The 19,424-nt window shown below is 50.0% G+C and overlaps 1 protein-coding gene across 2 annotated transcripts in view; it reads left to right on the top strand.

Moving 5' to 3' along the window:
* ZAP70 (zeta chain of T cell receptor associated protein kinase 70) overlaps positions 1-18,345 on the top strand; it is a 30,708-nt gene extending 12,363 nt beyond the window's left edge. For both annotated transcript variants that reach the window (XM_070046827.1, XM_060309144.2), the window contains 10 exons: positions 11,132-11,270; positions 11,370-11,451; positions 11,530-11,576; positions 11,814-11,865; positions 12,926-13,118; positions 13,627-13,833; positions 15,639-15,831; positions 15,923-16,063; positions 16,165-16,277; positions 17,678-18,345. In XM_070046827.1, coding sequence (XP_069902928.1) covers positions 11,132-11,270; positions 11,370-11,451; positions 11,530-11,576; positions 11,814-11,865; positions 12,926-13,118; positions 13,627-13,833; positions 15,639-15,831; positions 15,923-16,063; positions 16,165-16,277; positions 17,678-17,786 — 1,276 coding nt within the window. In that variant the 3' untranslated portion in view covers positions 17,787-18,345. The remainder of the gene's footprint in view (positions 1-11,131; positions 11,271-11,369; positions 11,452-11,529; positions 11,577-11,813; positions 11,866-12,925; positions 13,119-13,626; positions 13,834-15,638; positions 15,832-15,922; positions 16,064-16,164; positions 16,278-17,677) is intronic.
* The last annotated feature ends 1,079 nt before the right edge of the window (positions 18,346-19,424 follow it).

Here is a 19,424-nt window from a genome sequence, read left to right as displayed (position 1 = left end):
TTAGGCTGTAATTGCATGTTACAGATAATACTCAGCTGCAAGGACGGCTTGTGAACAGATTAAGATAGGTCTGTTTTCTCTAAGAGGGAAACTCAACTTTGCATTTGTATCAGTTAGCTTTTGCTGTGTAACAAGCTGTCCCAAGACTTACTGACTCAAAACAACAGTTTATTACTTCTCATGATTCTGTGAGTCAGCTGAGTAGTCCTTCTGGTTTAGGTCGGCTGGGCCGGGACTGAATAGGTTGGGATGACCATGGCTCTGGCTATTGGCTCAGTGTCACCTGGGCGATAGGGATGAGTAGGCTGCAGTGCTGTCATCATCGAGCAGGCTAGCCTGGACTTGTTCACATGGTGTTGGTTGCAGTGTTCCCAAGAACTATCAGAGAAGGCAAGTTACAATACACAAGCACTTTTCAAGCCTCTGCTTGTGTAATGTAACTGATGTCCTCTTGGCCAAAGCAAGCCACTTGGCTCAGACCAGAGTCACTGTGGGGAAGGGACTACCCAAGGGAGAATAATTGAGGCAGCCAGTTTTGCAAACAGTCTATCAGAGGATTAGAACAAGGAGGCCATAATGAGGGTGATGGGCATCTCAAAGGTGGGCATTTGGGGCATCTTTCCTTTTGGACTATGAACTGGAAGGCAGAGCCTGCATCTGGTCCTTCTAGAGGGCTCCACCTTCTAGTACCTAGTGATGGCTGGTACTTGTCCAGATGTTTGTCACCTGCTTCATCAGGATGCTGCATGCTCCCCCCCTCAAGCGTGATGCTCACTAAGACCTTCTCGGCCATTGGTCACACATCTCCCCACGTTCACATCTCACTTGCTCTTGCACAAGTTACCCCAGGTACCTGAGTGTCCAGGGGCTCTCTCCAAGCCAGACACAACAAAGGGGGGTCTCCACCTTTCCTGTTGGTGCAGCCAATTCTTTCTCCTTGTAGCTGCTTCCTCCTTTGTAACATGTAATTTCATTTTTCTTTCTTTTTACAATCTAGGTTCCCTTCTCTGGTTTCATCTCATGTCCCCAGTTCAGCCTTTCATCACCTCACAGTCTTTGCCTCTCTTTTGTCTTGGTTTTTTTTTTCTTTTTCTTTCCTCCCCACCCCTCCCTTCCCCCATCTCTCCTTCCTACCTCACGCAAACACATGTACTCATAGAGGTAATGATTCCACCATTCCAATGGTTTAAAACTTTCTCCCAGACTCCCTAAGGCCCCCGACAATATCAAAAGATTCTGGGGGGAGGGGGTGGTAGAAGTGAGTAGAGGGTGGAGCGGGGGGGGATTCTGAGCCCCATCCCAACTCAGCTTTTTTTAAAAAAATTAATTAATTAATTTTTGGCTGTGCTGGGTCTTCATTGCTGCATGCAGGCTTTCTCTAGTTGTGGTGAGCAGGGGCTACTCTTCCTTGTGGTGCATGGGCTTCTCATTGTGGTGGCTTCTCTGGTTGTGGAGCATGGGCTCTAGGTGCGTGGGCTTCAGTAGTTGTGGCACGCGGGCTCCAGTAGTTGTGGCTTGCGGGCTCTAGAGCGCAGGCTCAGTAGTTGTGGAGCACGGGCTTAGTTGCTCTGCGGCATGTGGGATCTTCCTGGACCAGGGCTCGAACCTGTGTCCCCTGCATTGGCAGGAGGATTCTTAATCACTGCACCACCAGGGAAGTCCCCCCAGCTCAGCTTTGACGTGTTTCATATCTTGAGTTTCTATGGAAGATGTTGCTTGACAAACAATTCCACTGCCCAAAGGAAAAGTTTGCAAACTTTCTCCATTAACACAGCAAAGTTTATAACAGGCTTGGAGTTAACCAGTCTGTTGGGATAAGAGGAATCTCTGGAGAACCAGGGCCAGCGGCTGTAGGTGCTTTGGATATCGAGGTGGCTTGAAGTCTCAGAGGTGGGTAGGACCAGCATTGGCCACAGCAGGCTGAGACTGAGGGAGCTAGGATCTGGGTACAGTACAGAGACTGGGGCTGATGCTGGGGTTCAGAAGCAGTTGGAGCCGTGACATTATGAGGGACAGTGGCTCATGCAGGGAAATGTCAAGAGACCAGAAGCCACCACCATGAACCAGACTCCTGGAAAATTAGGCAGGACATGCTTCTGACAGAAGCACTGTAGGTTTTTCTTGTGGTTCCTGTTGTCAGTAACTGCTTTCTCAGTATGTGGGTAGTTAGGGGCTGAAGGTCAAAGCTGTAGGCGCAGAACCTCTCATGAGGCAGGGGTGAAGGGACATCCCTGATGCATCACGATGCCTGGGACAAGCCCAGGACTGGTCTGGTTCCGTGGTAAGGGTGCGGGTGTGATAGAAAGACACACCACTGTGGCCTGGAATGCTTACCAGTGACCACCGTTCAGAGCTGCTGATGAATGGTTGGAATTATACCTAATGCTGTTTGCTGTCAAAGCTCGCTTCCTTTCTGCATAATTGCAGCATCTGTGGGACTGGTTGATTCAACTTGAAAAGACACTTGACCCCTGGAAAGGGCCTTCAAGAACATATTGTTAATTGTTTCTTAATGGATCACTGACCCCTTTGGGAATTTTAGTGAAGCTGAACCCTTCTCACGATCCCCAAAACATATTTACCCCAAAGATTATGCCTACAGTTATGAGATCACGGTTGATCCTGAATCTCATCTTTGGAGCCCTAAAGTCTGGGTTCGTTCTGTGTTTTCATTTTACATGTGAGGAAACTGAGGCACACGGAGAAGAAGCAACTTGCTGTGGCTGGGCTGGGTGTCAGTCCCATGTAGCAATTAACTGGAGAGTCAGAAGTGGATTGGCATCCTGGCTCTACCCCTAATCAACTGTGCAGTTTAGGCAAGAGGTGTAGTGTTCTTGAGCCTCTGCTTCCTCCTCTGCGAAATGTGGATAATGAGAGGACAAGGTAGGTGTCTTGTGGAGAATGCTGTGAAGATTAAATGACAAATATGTGAAGAATTTAGAACGAGCATCTTAATAAATGGTAGCTCTTATTTTTTTCACTGTTATCAGGTTCTATATATTATTTTTAAAGTGGAGGGAGTTCCCTGGCAGTCCAGTGGTTAGGACTGCATGCTTCCATTGCAGGGGGCACAGGTTTAATCCCTGGTTGGGGAATTAAGATCCCACAAGTCTCATGGCATAGCCAAAAAAAAAAAAAAAAGTGGAGATACAAGTTGATTTCTTAGCCTGTACCTCTAGTTTAAGTTCAGGCCTGAACTACAAGGATGAAGAACTGCCACCACCTGGTGGTTTTTTTGGTAAATAAAGTAGAATTTGTGACATTGAAATATATATGGTGACCACACCAGTATAGTAGTCTTTGCCTACGTGGGATTGGTGGCTGCTGTTTTGTGAACTCACATGTCTCTTTCCAAAGACAGTGTATCAGTTAGCCTTTGCTGTGTGACAAACCACCCTAAACTGTTGTAGCTTAAAATAACATTCATTTATTCAGCCTTGATTCAATGGGTTGGCTATTTGGGCTTAGTTCAGTTGGGTGGTTATTCAGCTGGTTTCTTTTGAGCTCAGCTGTGTGGCCGCAGTCAGCTGAAGGATTGACTGGGCCTTGATGGTCTGGGATGGCCTCACTCACATGTCTGGCAGATGGCAGCCTGGGATGCCTTGATTCTCCTTCATATGGCTTCTCCAGCAGGCTAGTGTGGACTCACTTCCATGGTCGTTGCAGGGCTGCCAGGAGAAGCAAGAAAGGGCAGGCAAACCCCAGTGTCAACCACTTTTCCAGCCTCTCCTTGTGTCCTGTTTGCTAATGTCTTATTGACCAAAGCAAGTCACATGGTCAATCCCTGATTCAGGAGATACAGATCTAGATTCCACTTATTGATGGGAAGAAAGGTCTAATATTGTGCTGTTTTTTTTCAATATTCCACACACGTTTCCTGATGAGTGGCTGAGCATTGAGTTTTTTTATTTTTTTGACTTTTATTTTATTTATTTTTTATACAGCACGTTCTTATTAGTTATCTATTTTATACATATTAGTGTATACATGTCAATCCCAATCTCCCATCCCCCCCAACATTCCCCCCTTGGTGTCCATACGTTTGTTCTCTACATCTGTGTCTCTATTTCTGCCTTGCAAACCCGTTCATCTGTACCATTTTTCTAGGTTCCACATATATGTGTTAATATACGATATTTGTTTTTCTCTTTCTGACTTACTTCACTCTGTATGACAGTCTCTGGGTCCATCCACGTCTCTATAAATGACCCAAGTTCATTCTTTTTTATGGCTGAGTAATATTCCACTGTATATATGTACCACATTTTCTTTATGCATTTGTTTGTCAATGGGCATTTAGGTTGCTTCCATGACCTGGCTATTGTAAATAGTGCTGCAATGAACATTGGGGTGCATGTGTCTTTTTGAATTATGGTTTTCTCTGGGTATATGACCAGTAGTGGGATTGCTGGGTCATATGGTAATTCTATTTTTAGTTTTTTAAGGAACCTCCATACTGTTCTCCATAGTGGCTGTATCAGTTTACATTCCCACCAACAGTGCAAGAAGGTCCCCTTTTCTCCACACCCTCTCCAGCATTTGTTGTTTGTAGATTTTCTGATGATGCCCATTCTAACTGGTGTGAGGTGTTACCTCATTGTAGTTTGATTTGCATTTCTCTAGTAATTAGTGATGTTAAGCAGCTTTTCATGTGCTTTTTGGCCATCTGTATGTCTTCTTTGGAGAAATGTCTATTTAGGTCTTCTGACCATTTTTTGATTGGGTTGTTTGTTTTTTAATATTGAGCTGCATGAGCTGTTTATATATTTTGGAGATTAATCATTTGCTATTGATTCGTTTGCAAATATTTTCTCCCATTCTGAGGGTTGTCTTTTCATCTTGTTTGTAGTTTCCTTTGATTTGCAAAAGCTTTTAAGCTTCATTAGGTCCCATTTGTTTATTTTTGTTTTTATTTCTGTTACTCTACGAGGTGGATCAAAAAAATCTTGCTGTGATTTATGTCAAAGAATGTTCTTCCTATGTTTTCCTCTAAGAGTTTTATAGTGTCTGGTCTTACATTTAGGTCTCCAACCCATTTTGAGTTTATTTTTGTGTATGGTGTTGGGGAGTGTTCTGATTTCATTCTTCTCCATGTAGCTGTCCAGTTTTCCCAGCACCACTTATTGAAGAGACTGTCTTTTTGCCATTGTATATCCTTGCCTCCTTTGTCATAGACTAGTTGACCATAGGTGCGTGGGTTTATCTCTGGGCTTTCTATCCTGTTCCATTGATCTATATTTCTGTTTTTGTGCCAGTACCATATTGTCTTGATTACTGTAGCTTTGTAATATAGTCGGAAGTCAGGGAGTCTGATTCCTCCAGCTCCATTTTTTTCCCCTCAAGGCTGCTTTGGCTATTCGGGGTCTTTTGTGTCTCCATACAAATTTTAATATTTTTTATTCTAGTTCTGTAAAAAGTGCCACTGGGAATTTGATAGGGATTGCATTGAATCTGTAGATTGCTTTGGGTAGCACAGTCATTTTCACAATATTGATTCTTCCAATCCAAGAACATGGTATATCTCTCCATCTGTTTGTGTCATCTTTGATTTCTTTCATCAGTGTCTTATAGTTTTCTGAGTACAGGTCTTTAACCTCCTTAGGTAGGTTTATTCCTAGGTATTTTATTCTTTTTGTTGCAATGGTGCATGGAATTGTTTCCTTAATTTCTCTTTCTGGTCTTTCGTTGTTAGTGGATAGGAATGCAAGTGATTTCTGTGCATTCATTATGTATCCTGCAACCTTAGCAAATGCATTGATTAGCTCTAGTAGTTTGCTGGTGGCACCTTTAGGATTCTCTATGTATAGTATCATGTCATCTGCAAACAGTGACAGTTTTACTTCTTCTTTTCCAATTTGTATTCCTTTTATTTCTTTTTCTTTTCTGATTGCCATGGCTAGGCCTTCCAAAACTATGTTAAATGAGAGTGGCGCGAGTGGACATCCTTGCCTTGTTCCTGATCTTAGAGGAAATGCTTTCAGTTTTTCACCATTGAGAATGATGTTTGCTGTGGGTTTGTCATATATGGCCTTCATTATGATGAGGTAGGTTACCTCTGTGCCCACTTTCTGGAGAGTTTTTATCATAAATGGGAGTTGAATTTTGTCAAAAGCTTTTTCTGCATCTATTGAGATGATCATATGGTTTTTATTCTTCAATTTGTTAATATGGTGTATCACATTGATTGATTTGCATGTATTGAAGAATCCTTGTATCCCTGGGATAAATCCCACTTGATCATGGTATATGATTCTTTTAATGTGTTTTTGCATTCTGTTTGCTAGTATTTTGTTCAGGATTTTTGTATCTGTATTCATCAGTGATATTGGTCCTTAATTTTCTTTTTTTGTACTATCTTTGTCTAGTTTTGGTATCAGGGTGATGGTGGCCTCATAGAATGAGTCTGGGAGTGTTCCTTCCTCTGCAATTTTTTGTAAGAGTTTGAAAAGGATGGGGCTTAGCTCTTCTCTAAATGTTTGATAGAATTCACCTGTGAAGCCATCTGGTCTTGGATTTTTGTTTGTTGGAAGATTTTTAATCACAGTTTGAATTTCATTACTTGATTGGTCTGTTCATATTTTCTATTTCTTCCTGCTTCAGTCTTGGAAAGTTATACCTTTCTAAGAATTTGTCCATTTCTTCCAGGTTATCCATTTTATTGGCATAGAGTTGCTTGTAGTATTCTCTTAGGATGCTTTGTATTCTGCAGTGTCTGTTGTAACTTCTCCTTTTTCATTTCTAATTTTATTGATTTGAGTCCTCTCCCTCTTTTTCTTTTTTCTTTCTTTTTTTTTTTTTTTTTGCGGTACATGGGCTTCCCACTGCTGCAGCCACTCCCGTTGTGGAGCACAGGCCCTGAACACACAGGCCCAGTGGCCATGGCACACGGGCCCAGCCGCTCCCCGGCATGTGGGATCCTCCCGGACTGGGGCACGAACCCGTGTCCCCCGCATCGGCAGGCGGACTCAACCACTGCGCCATCAGGGAGGCCCTCCCTCTTTTTCTTGATGAGTCTGGCTACAGGTTTATCAATTTTGTTTATCTTCTCAAAGAACCAGCTTTTAGTTTTATTGATCTTTGCTATTGTTTTCTTTGTTTCTATTTCACTTATTTCTGCTCTGATCTTTATGATTTCATTCCTTCTGCTAACTTTGGATTTTGTTTGTTCTTCTTTCTCTAATTCCTTTAGGTGTAAGGTTAGATTGTTTATTTGAGATTGTTCTTGTTTCTTGAGGTAGGCTTGTATTGCTATAAACTTCCCTCTTAGAATTGCTTTTGCTGCATCCCATAGGTGTTGGATCATCGTGTTTTCGTTGTAATTTGTGTCTAGGTATTTTTTGATTTCCTCTTTGATTTCTTCAGTTATCTCTGGTTATTTAGTAACGTATTGTTTAGCCTCTATGTGTTTGTATTTTTTACGTTTTTTCCCCTGTAATTGATTTCTAATCTCTTAGCGTTGTGGTCAGAAAAGATGCTTGATGTGATTTCAATTTTCTTAAATTTACTGAGGCTTGGTTTGTGACCCAAGATGTGATCTATCCTGGAGAATGTTCTGTGTGCACTTGAGAAGAAAGTGTAATCAGCTGTTTTTGGATGGAGTGTCCTATAAATATCAATTAAATCTATCTGGTCTATTGTGTCATTTAAAGCTTGTGTTTCCTTATTAATTTTCTGTCTGGATGTTCTGTCCATTGGTGTAAGTGAGGTGTTAAAATCCCCCACTATTATTATGTTACTGTTGATTTCCTTTTTTATAGCTGTTAGCAATTGCCTTATGTATTGAGGTGCTCCTATGTTGGGTGCGTATGTATTTATAATTGTTATATCTTCTTCTTGGATTGCTTCCTTGATCATTATGTAGTGTCCTTGTCTCTTATAACATTCTTTATTTTAAAGGTTATTTTATCTGATATGAGTATTGGTACTCCAGCTTTCTTTTGATTTCCATTTGCATGGAATATCTTTTTCCATCCCCTCACTTTCAGTCTGTATGTGTTCCTGGGTCTGAAGTGGGTCACTTGTAGACAGCATATATATGGGTCTTGTCTTTTTTTTTTTTTTTTTTTTTTTTTGCGGTATGCGGGCCTCTCATGTTGCGGAGCACAGGCTCCAGACGCGCAGGCTCAGCAGCCATGGCTCACGGGCCCAGCCGCTCCATGGCATGTGGGATCCTCCCGGACCGGGGCACAAACCCGTGTCTCCTGCATCGGCAGGCGGACTCTCAACCACTGCGCCACCAGGGAAGCCCGGGTCTTGTCTTTTGTATCCATTCAGCGAGCCTGTGTCTTTTGGTTGAAGCATTTAATCCATTCACCTTTAAGGTAATTATTGATATGTATGTTCCTGTTACCATTTTCTTAATTGTTATGGGTTTGTTTTTGTAGGTCCTTTTCTTCTCTTGTGTTTCCCACTTAGAGAAGTTCCTTTATCATTTGTTGTGGAGCTGGTTTGTTGGTGCTGAATTCTCTTAGTTTTTGCTTGCCTGTAAAGCTTTTGATTTCTCTGTCGAATCTGAACGAGATCCTTGCTGGGTAGAGTAATCTTGGTTGTAGGTTCTTGCCTTTCATCACTTTAAATATATCATGCCACTCCCTTCTGGCTTGTAGAGTTTCTGCTGAGAAATCAGCTGTTAACCTTATGGGAGTTCCCTTGTATGTTATTTGTCATTTTTCCCTTGCTGCTTTCAATAATTTTTCTTTGTCTTTAATTTTTGTCAGTTTGATTGCTATCTGTCTCGGCATGTTTCTCCTTGGGTTTATCCTGCCTGGGACTCTCTGTGCTTCCTGGACTTGGGTGGCTATTTCGTTTCCCACGTTAGGGAAGTTTTCGACTAGAATCTCTTCAAATATTTTCTTGGGTCCTTTCTCTCTCTCTTCTCCTTGTGGGACCCCTATAATGCAAATGTTGTTGCATTTAATGTTGTCCCAGAGGTCTCTTAGGCTGTCTTCATTTCTTTTCATTCTTTTTTCTTTATTCTGTTTTGTGGCAGTGAATTCCACCATTCTGTCTTCCAGGTCACTTATCCATTCTTCTGTCTCAGTTATTCTGCTCTTGATTCCTTCTAGTGTATTTTTCATTTCAGTTATTGTATTGTTCATCTGTTTTTTTGTTCTTTAATTCTTCTAGATCTTTGTTAAACATTTCTTGCATCTTCGCGATCTTTGCCTTCATTCTTTTTTTGAGGTTCTGGATCATCTTCACTATCATTATTCTGAATTCTTTTTCTGGAAGGTTGCCTGTCTCCACTTCATTTAGTTGTTTTTTGGGGTTTTATCTTGCTCCTTCATCTGGTACAAAGTCCTCTGCCTTTTCATTTTCCCTATCTTTCTGTGAATGTGGTTTTCTTTCCACAGGCTGCAGAATTGTAGTTCTTCTTGCTTCTGCTCTCTGCCCTCTGGGCATTGAGTTTTTGTTGTCAGTTCAAAACTTAAGGTTTTGACCTTATGAAGTATTTTCACTTCTCAAAAGAAGAGAACTAGTATTTAGAGACAATCACCTCCAGGCCAGCCCACCAGTCTAGTTATGGAAGCTCCTTCCTTTCTGTGGGACATTTGCATTTCTTAGTTTGTTGTGGGATTCTCTTCCTTGCCTTTGGTGCTCCCCCATTGCTCCCCACCCTGTTTGCTATCTCTCCACGTATCCAGGTAGGCTGCCCTGGTCACTATGTCAGCCTTCACTGCATTGTTCTTTGGGGAACTTGCTGTCCGGCAATGGATGGGATATTCACAGCCACCCCTCCATCCCTCACTCATGTTTTGCCATGGAGATTTAAGGGACATTTCTCTGTCTCTTTGGCCTAAGGAAGAGTTGCAAGGTGGGCTCGTGTCTGTCTTGTTCACCACTGTACTCCTGCCTTTAGAATAATGCCTGGCATGTGGTCAACACTTAGTAAATATTTGTCCAGTGAATTAATATCCATGGGCAGGGCCCAAGCCCTGAGAGTTTACACTTTGATGGTGCCCACCTGTGGGTCATCCCATGGCTATTTCCTGCTGTGCGCTCCCAGCCAGCTCTTGTGTAACTTAGTTCAATCCCCTAGATTATTGGTCTGTTGTCTACAGTGTCCACAGAGCCTGAGACCACCTCCAGAAACAGCTGCCCCTCCCTCGTCCATTAGAAATCTACACTTAACCCTTGAATAGAAACTTGTGCTGGGAACTCAAGACAAAACTATTTTGTGGGAGATGCTGACTAGTTTTACAATAGGATGGGAGGGTGCAGGTGGCCCTAAATTGGTCCGTGGGTGTGTGTGTGTGTGTGTGTGTGTGTGTGTGCGCGTGCGCGCATGTGTGTGTGTGGTTGGACAGGTTCTTACTGCATGAAGGCACCATCTTTTAGGGGCTTAATTCTGATCGATAGACATGGAAGATTTATTTGTTTTGGCAAATTTCCAGAAGAGGACAATCAAGGGTTTCATTCTGTTAAAGGTCATCTGTTATGATAACTGGTGGGTCTCTTGTGATGGCAAGGTGACTTGTGCTAATGTGTACGAAGGTGCCCTGTGATCTAGCCATGGACTTGCACTTGCCTTTATCGCTCTATGTATAGAAACAGCTTTGTCTCCCCAAGAGAATGGTCTTAAGTCTGTGTGTCCCCCGTGAGTGGCTCTGTGTCCACCATAGATGAAAAAATATCCCTCCAGGAATCGCCAAGTGCCTCCCCGCCCCACACCTGTGGCCAAGTGCCCAACCATGGGTGGCCTGGTATTCAGCCATGGAGGACCAGGTGCCCCCCAGCGTATGGCTAAGTGTTCCTCCCTGAATGGCCAAGTGTGCAGCTGTGGGTGCCTGAGTATCAGGCGCTGCAGGGCTGAATGTCCACCGTGGGTGGCCCAGTATTCCCCTGTGGATGGCCACATACCTGCCCTTGGATGACTGTGAACATGGCCATTCACCTCTCTGCTCACCCCGGCACCCCCTCCGCCAGCCCCACGCACGGCCTGTTACCAGTAGGTCTGGAGGTCGAGTGGGGCCTGACCTCAGCTCCCGCAGCCCCTGCCACTTCTCCATGAGGCTCTGGGGTGCAGAGCCCATAGGGCGTGTGTGTGGGAACTGGGGCCTAAGTAGGAGGGCACCACGGGGGAGGGGACCCATGTGGTTGTAGGGGTGACACCCCCTCCATCCCCCGCCAGGCTGAGACCCCGGAAGGAGCAGGGCACCTATGCGCTGTCTCTGATCTATGGGAAGACTGTGTACCACTACCTCATCAGCCAGGACAAGGCGGGCAAATACTGCATTCCCGAGGGGACCAAGTTTGACACGCTCTGGCAGGTAGGCCGCCCACACACCCTGTTGTGGGGAGAGGCTGCGGTGGGGTGCTCAGGCTTCTGGGGAAGAGGGGAGCCCCGGCCCTGACGCTCCTCCCTGCAGCTGGTGGAGTACCTGAAGCTGAAGGCTGACGGGCTCATCTACTGCCTAAAGGAGGCCTGTCCCAACAACAGCGCCAGCTCAGGTGAGCGGGGCAGCGGGGCACAGGGGTGAGCGGGAGACCCCGGCCCCCACCCCCTCACTGTCCCTTCTGCTCCCCCAGAGGCCGCTGCTCCCACACTCCCCGCCCACCCATCCACATTCACCCAGGTGAGTCAGCAGCGCCGTAGACTTGGGGCCTTGGGGATGGAGCTGGGTGGGCAATGGGTCCTGTTCCCAGGGTGGGGCTCCGGGCAGGAGATGGGGGGAGAGTGGGGCTGCCGTGGAACAGAAGAGGGCATCCCCAGCACCATCTCTGGGAGTCCTCAGACGATGTGGGTCTCATGAGAGGGGCTGGGTGCCCCCAGCTCTGGCCCTGCTGACCCTTGCTGACCCCATGACCTTTAGCCTCAGAGACGGATCGACACGCTCAACTCAGACGGATACACCCCTGAACCAGGTGAGTCGGCAGAGATGGAGGTGTGTAGGGGTTCGTGTCAGACCAAGAGCAGGGTCCTGGCTGGGCCCTGGGGTGTGTCAGGGGAGGGACGTGTGCCAGGCCTGACCTGCGGCGGTGGGCCTGGTTGCCCTGTGCATGCACTGTGCCTGCAGGTGTCCACGTGGGCACATGCATCATGCCCGCCTGTGAGCACGTGCCCGGGGGCATGCTGACGTGCAGGGGAGTAGACCTGGCCATGCCTGGGCCAGCCCGGGTACAGACACACATCTGTTAAGCACCTACTATCTGCCAGTCATGCCCCAAGCTCACTGAGTGTATGAGCTTTGCTGAATCCTCCCGACAAGCACATGAGGCGGTCATGGTAATTATTCTCATTTTACAGAAGAGAAAGGAGGGCCGGGAACTGTCATGTCCCGCAGCTAGGCAGTGGTGGAGCTGGGGTTTGAACCCAAGGAGGCAGGCTCCAGAGCCCAGGTCCCTGAAAGGCACTGTCGCAGATGCTCCTGTGTTTCATGTGTGGATGTAAGCCTGTGCACGTGTGTGTAGAGAACATACACGGTTGCCTGTGCACAGAGAGGCTCATCTGCAGCCCTTGTACACCTGGCTGCGTGGTGCATACGCAGACCTGGGCAGGCGTGACACGGGTGCAGACATGTCAGTGCACGCACACCCATAGGTGTGCACGCCTCAGCTGGCACTGTAGTGGTTACTTGTGCAGACACGCCTTTGGACCCCCATCACACACCGAGACATGGGTGAGAGTGTACGTGGGTGTTATGCGTGAACATGCAAGGACGCATGTGTGTGCACACTCTAGCCAGTGCACACTAGAGTCCTCTTGGACGTGGCTTCCCAGCTCACCCACAGAGGGGACCAGGAGTGCACACAAATGCACGCACGCACATGATCACACACGTGTGCACGTGTGCCTGTGCGTGCTCTGCACGGTGCACCCTGTGCCTTGCGGCGACGTGCCTGGTGGGCACCGAGGCTGCCCTGCCCAGCTCCCATCCCTCGCCCTGCTCCTGACTTGGGAGCACATGCCTGTGTGTGTGCCCAGCATGCCTAGCGTCCTCAGAGAAGCCGCGATCGATGCCCATGGACACCAGCGTGTACGAGAGCCCCTACAGCGACCCCGAGGAGCTCAAAAACAAGAAGCTCTTCCTGAAGCGCGAGAACCTCCTCATGGCTGACATAGAACTTGGCTGCGGCAACTTTGGCTCCGTTCGCCAGGGCGTCTACCGCATGCGCAAGTAGGCTGCCCAGCCTTGGCTGGGGAACCGCTGTGGGAGGGGCAGAGGGGGCGCTGCCTCCCAAGGCCTTGGGGGTTGGAGCCAGGATGTGACTTCAGGTTGCCTGGGAAACAGACGCTGGGACAGGAAATTGCCTGCTAGGCGGGGTTACCTGGGGGAGCCCAGGGCAGCACCCGAGAGGGAGTGAGAGGGGCAGGTCTGGGGCAGAGAGAAGTTGGGCTGAGCTGCAGATGCAACAGAGTCCCCCTTGTCTACTCCATCGGCTGGTCTCTTGGTACAGGCTGCCCCTGGGGAGGGTGACACTTTGAGCCGGTTCTTTTCAGCAAGGGGCAGTTCCTGGGAGGGGCTTGGCTGTGAGCTGTGAGCCGTGAGCTGCAGGGAGGACTGGGCGGCAAACCACAGCATCTACTACACAAGTCCAGGGAGAGGAGAGGCAGGTCGGGTTGGGATGAGGGGGCCAGGTCGGGCCCGTGCCGGCTCACGCGTGTCCCTCTGTGCGTCACGGCAGGAAGCAGATCGACGTGGCCATCAAGGTGTTGAAACAGAACACAGAGAAGGCGGACAAGGATGAGATGATGCGGGAGGCGCAGATCATGCACCAGCTGGACAACCCCTACATCGTGCGGCTCATCGGCGTGTGCCAGGCCGAGGCCCTCATGCTGGTGATGGAGATGGCGGGCGGCGGGCCGCTGCACAAGTTCCTGCTCGGGAAGAAGTGAGCCTCTGGGCCGGCCAGGTGGTTGGGGCTGGGGGCGTGGGCGGGAATGATCCTGTCCGCCCACGGGTGCGTTCCACACTCATTTCCCCGCGTTTATAGACACACTCACAGCTGCTGCCCACACTCACGCCCATGACAGATCTGACCCCAGGTTTGACTTTCAGCTCTGCCGCTAACTGGTGTGACCCCAGGTGGGTTTCTTAATTCATCTGTGCCTCAGTCTCCTCATTTGTACCACGGCGATGCACAGTATTTACGTCCAGGGGCTCTTGGGAGGGTCAGATGAGTTGACGTCTATCCATAGAAAGTGCTCAGAACGGTGCCTGGCGTTGCTTATAGGAGCTTTGTAAGTATCAGCTCTGTCCCAACTGCCACCTCTGTTCTCTCGGCCAGTTCATGGCGCACGGGAAGTTGCCGACGGTTGACGGTCTTCGACCTGAAGCAGGGTTGGGAAACTGCAGCTAGGCTTGTGTTGTACAGCCTGCTTTCGCATTTTTAAAGGTCTGTGGAAAAAACAAAGAGGACTATGTGGCAGAGACCATATGTGTCCAGCAAAGGCTGAAATATTGACTCTCAGGCCCTGTAGAGAAAAAATTGGCCCATCTCTAATCCAAAGAAATTGGTTTCGTTTGTGTTCCCTCGTGCCTCAAACTCTTACCCTCACGACACGAGGCACATGACCTTGAACCCGAGCTCTTGCTGGAGTGCGTGCCTTCACGGGTCCCAGTTCATGTACTCAGTTATCCCATGGGTGTTCACTGGGCAATTTCTCTGTGACAGGGACCATTACCAGCACTTGGGATTATCAGCGAACAAAGAGACAAAGTTCTCTGCCCTGTAGTTTGGTTGGGAAAGAGAGGCTTTAAATAATCATTATAATACCGTAAAGTATAGAGTATGTTGGAAGGTAAGTACTATGGAAAGGGGGGTTGGGAGTGTCAGGGTAGGGGGTGAGAAGTGAGAAGGTGAGGCAGCCAAGTGCAGCTCTGGGGGAAGAGTGGTCCAGACAGAGGGCACAGCCGGTGCAAAGGTCCTGAGGTGCCTGGTGTGGTAGAGGAACTGTGAGTAGGGCCCCGAGGCTGAAGCAGAGTGAGTGCAGGGGAGTGCGGAGCTGACATGGGCAGGGAGGTGATGGGGAAGATGGTGCAGGGCCTTGTGGGCCGTGGGGAGGACTTGGACATTTACCCTGAGTGAGGTAGGAGCCCTGGACGCCGTGAGCCGAGGAGGGGCAGGACCTGACTCCAGTGTGGGAAGGACAGGCCGTGCCGGGTGAGGGCAGAGGTGGCTGTTCTGGTCCAGGCTGGCCATGATGACGGCTGGGTCAGGGTGGCAGAAGCAGACGTGGAGAGAAGTAGGGGGATTCTGGAGGGATTTTGAAGTCAGGGCTGCCAGGGTTTGCTGATGGATTGGATATTGGGTGTGAGGAAAAGGAGCTGAGGGCAAGGCCAGTGCTTCTGAGTAAGTGAAAAGATGGAGAGAGAGGAGCGTGTGTGTGTGCGCGCACGCGTGTGTTTGTACAATCAGGAACTTGGCTTTGTCTTTATTATCTTTGAGATGCCCGTGAGACCCCCTGAGGGCACACAGAGGACGCAGGTAAATGTGTTAAGTCTGGGAATCCCAGTATATGGACGAAATTTAAGGCCTCGAGCCTGGATGAGGGCAGAGGTTTGTGCCTGTTTTGCTCACGCCGTGTCCCCCCGCCCCATGCCTGGCACATAGCAGGTGCCCAATAGCACCTGTTGAACAGAGGCTCAGCTGGGTCAGAGAAGTGGGCTTTGCCCTTGCCTTCCCCTGCACCCCAGGGAGGAGATCCCCGTCAGCAATGTGGCGGAGCTGCTGCACCAGGTGTCCATGGGCATGAAGTACCTGGAGGAGAAGAACTTTGTGCACCGTGACCTGGCGGCCCGCAACGTCCTTCTGGTCAACCGGCACTACGCCAAGATCAGCGACTTTGGTCTCTCCAAGGCACTGGGTGCTGATGACAGCTACTACACCGTGAGCCCCCGGCCCTGGGGTGCCCAGGTGGAGGAGGCAGTGGTGTGGAGGGTCCCCGAGCCCTGTCCCGGCAGCATCTCCCACCCTCCAGGCTCGCTCGGCGGGGAAGTGGCCGCTCAAGTGGTACGCGCCTGAGTGCATCAACTTCCGCAAGTTCTCCAGCCGCAGTGACGTCTGGGGCTATGGGGTCACCATGTGGGAAGCCTTCTCCTATGGCCAGAAGCCCTACAAGGCAGGTGTGGGGCAGAGGCGGGCGGACAGCTGGGTGGGGAGAGGGGCCGGGGGGGAGGGGCCCTGGTTACTCACATGCGTACTTGGCTCTGGCTTGAGCAGAAGATGAAGGGCCCCGAGGTCATGGCCTTCATCGAGCAGGGCAAGCGGATGGAGTGCCCCCCAGAGTGTCCGCCCGAAATGTACAAGCTCATGAGCGACTGCTGGACCTACAAGTGAGTGCCAGCGGGCAGGAGGGTACCTGGCTGAACTGACACCCAGGCCTGGGGCAGGAGGTCGTGGTGCCCAATAGTCCAACTAACTCATCCCACCCAGAGACTCACCCAATTCATGGCCTTTCCAACCCTCGGTACCTTTATTCCCCCTGCATCTATGCTCAGCTCTCCAACAGACTGACCCTACAATGCTCCACTGGTCCAGCACCCCAGCACCCTACCTGCGGACACCCACTGCTCCAGCATCTAAAACCTCAGTCTCCCACCAGCCAATACTCAAATGATCCTGCAACACTCAGACAAGTCAGTACTGTTACCCAAACTATGATACCAATACTCAGGGCATGGGATGATACTCCATTATATAATTCCTGTTTCCCATCAGCCAACATTCAACACCTAATTACCCATTCAGGCCAACACCAAAGCACCCAGATACTCAGTGCCCTCCCACCTCTGTCTGCTCGAAGCCCGGCGCTTGAACATGCCAACTCCTAACACCATCAGTACCTCCCCTTCCCATCACACAACAGGCAACATGCACCCAAACAAGCTATTACCCTCCACTAACCCTGCAATGCACGGGCATTCCAATATTTGGTACCTTTCCTGCCCCAGCACCCGTTATTCCACTGGCCAACACCTTCCACACTGATACCCAAACACCCAAGCACTCCAATAAATACACACCCTACTTACGATAAATGAATAAGAAATGATCAGCCCAGCCCTTCTCCACCAAGTATTAACTCGACCTCTACCAAGAAACAATACACCAACACCCCAATACCCAAAGAGGCTAGCATCTAACACCCCAGCACAATACATGGATATTCCACACACATACCACGAATACCCTGACTCTCCACTAGCTGCACCCATCCTCACACCATTAATTCCCTGACTCCCCACTAGCTGCACCCATCCTCACACCATTAATTCCCTGACTCCCCACTAGCTGCACCCATCCTCCAGACGCCAATGTTCCTCTCCTTTGCGGGCAGCATACTTGCATCCGTGTGAGCCCATACCCAGCACCCCAATACCCTGGCCAAATGCACACGCTCAGCACATCACCATTCAACATCCCAGCTCCCCGTGGTCCACAGTTGTCACCCCTGCACTCAGGGAGCTCCCTTCCCTGAGTCTTCGCCAGTCAACACTCAGTATATGGTTCCCCTGCATCCTGGATGTCAGCTCTTCACCTAGGCGATACGGCCAACCCGGGATTGCGGTCCTCTCACACCCAGGAGACCCCTCCATTACCCGATACCCACCCCCCACCCCAGGCCCACTGCTTCCTGAGCCCCGGGCATGTCCACCCACCAGCTGAAGTCGGGTTCTGGGGGTGTGGTCTGGATCAATCAGGATCCAGTCTGGATCTCCCCGACCCCTCACAGGTGGGAGGACCGTCCAGACTTCCTGACCGTGGAGCAGCGCATGCGCACCTACTACTACAGCTTGGCAAGCAGGGCCGCGGACCCTGCGGCCGAGGCTGCGTGTGTCTGAGCTCCAGCCTGCCGGCCCCTACGCCCCAGCTTTTCCTCCTGTGTCCTCAGCTCCCTCCCAGGACCTCCAGTCTGGCTGAGCCCAGCTCAGTTTCTCTCCCCCACACCAGCTGGGCTGTGAGAAGGGGGACAGCTCAGACCTCCGGCCCACACTGGTCTAGTATTCCCTGCCTGGTCACCTGGCCCCTCTGGCTGGGGTAGGAGGCCGAGACCCAGGCAAGGTGATCCTGGGCTGGAATCTACTGGGAGGCCCTGAGCTGAGGGGGCGTTGCTTACAGCAAGGACCCTCCTTCCTCTGGGCCCAGAGGGCGGACTCCCGGAGTTCTCAGGTGGCAAGACCCCAATCATTGGAATAAACGCAGCTTCTCTCTTGTCTGAGATCCCTCATCTTTCTGGGGTGAGGGCGGGGGGACCAGGAAAGGGGCTGGGTCATCGGAAGGGGTCCATGAGAAGTGCCTGATGGTGCAATGCACGGGCATTCCAATATTTGATACAGCTTTTCTCGTGTGGGCCTGGGGGCTGGCATTCCCGCCCTTGTGCCCCGGGGACATCTTTACCAGCGTGAGGGGCTGCAGCAGGTGAGCGTGGGGACTTAGGGGCCGCGTGCCTGCTGGCCACTCAGCTCCCCGAGCCTCACGGACGGCGTGAGACAGGTGCTGCCCGTGTTCGCGGCGTGTTATCATCACCTGGAGAGAGTTTAACACACGCTGATCCCGCCCCAGCCCGTGCATTTTAAGGTCTCTTCAGGTGATTCGGCCCCTTCTCAGCTGCCTCCCCTTCCTCCCTGGGCCCAGACAGCCACAGCTGGGAATCCTTATCACCTGATGCCCCGAGGGCCGGCTCAGTCCGGCTCAGGAGAAGACCCGGCTCCAAGTGCGTGCTGCTTCAGTGCCCCCACATGAACTGGGGTGTTGGAGCACAGAACCCGACAGGTCGGGTGAAGTGGAGCCAGGCCCCTGCATTTCTTTTCCGGACTTGCTCGGCTGCAGTTGGCCCCCATGCCCTGCAATGCCTCCTCCTCTTGGCCTGGCCCCGCAGAGCCACGGGCTCCGGGGCGGCCATGCAACCCGCTCAGCGCCAGGGAGAGGCGAGGAGATTTTCTGCGGCTTCTGAGAAGGTAGATTTTCTTTCTTTTTGTTTGTGGAGCTCTAGAAAGCCTGGGGCTGTTTTGTGGCACTGTGGGGTGGGGTGTGGGGACTGGGGCTTGAGGCCCAGGCTGGTGACGCCCGAGAGGAGACCCCAGAACCTTGGTGATGTGAGTGCGTTGTCGAAACCAGGAAATTGGGGTTATTAATTTAGGTACGGACCTTGCTCTGATTTTACCGCGCACGGAGTTTTAATAATTCATGGGTAAGCTTCATGTTAGCGTATTCTTTTTTTTTTTTTTTTTTGCGGTACGCGGGCCTCTCACTGTTGTGGCGTCTCCCGTTGCGGAGCACAGGCTCCGGAAGCGCAGGCTCAGCGGCCATGGCTCACGGGACCAGCCGCTCCGCGGCATGTGGGATCCTCCCGGACCGGGGCACGAACCCGTGTCCCCTGCATCGGCAGGCAGACTCTCAACCACTGCGCCACCAGGGAATTCCCTAGCGTATTCTTTAATGAACTTTGTATTCTACCTGGAAAGTAGTTCAGAGAGCCC

This window comes from Globicephala melas, chromosome 12 (genome assembly GCF_963455315.2).
Source record: "Globicephala melas chromosome 12, mGloMel1.2, whole genome shotgun sequence".
In the NCBI taxonomy this organism is placed as follows: domain Eukaryota; kingdom Metazoa; phylum Chordata; class Mammalia; order Artiodactyla; family Delphinidae; genus Globicephala; species Globicephala melas.
This window is presented reverse-complemented; position numbering and strand designations above follow the sequence as displayed.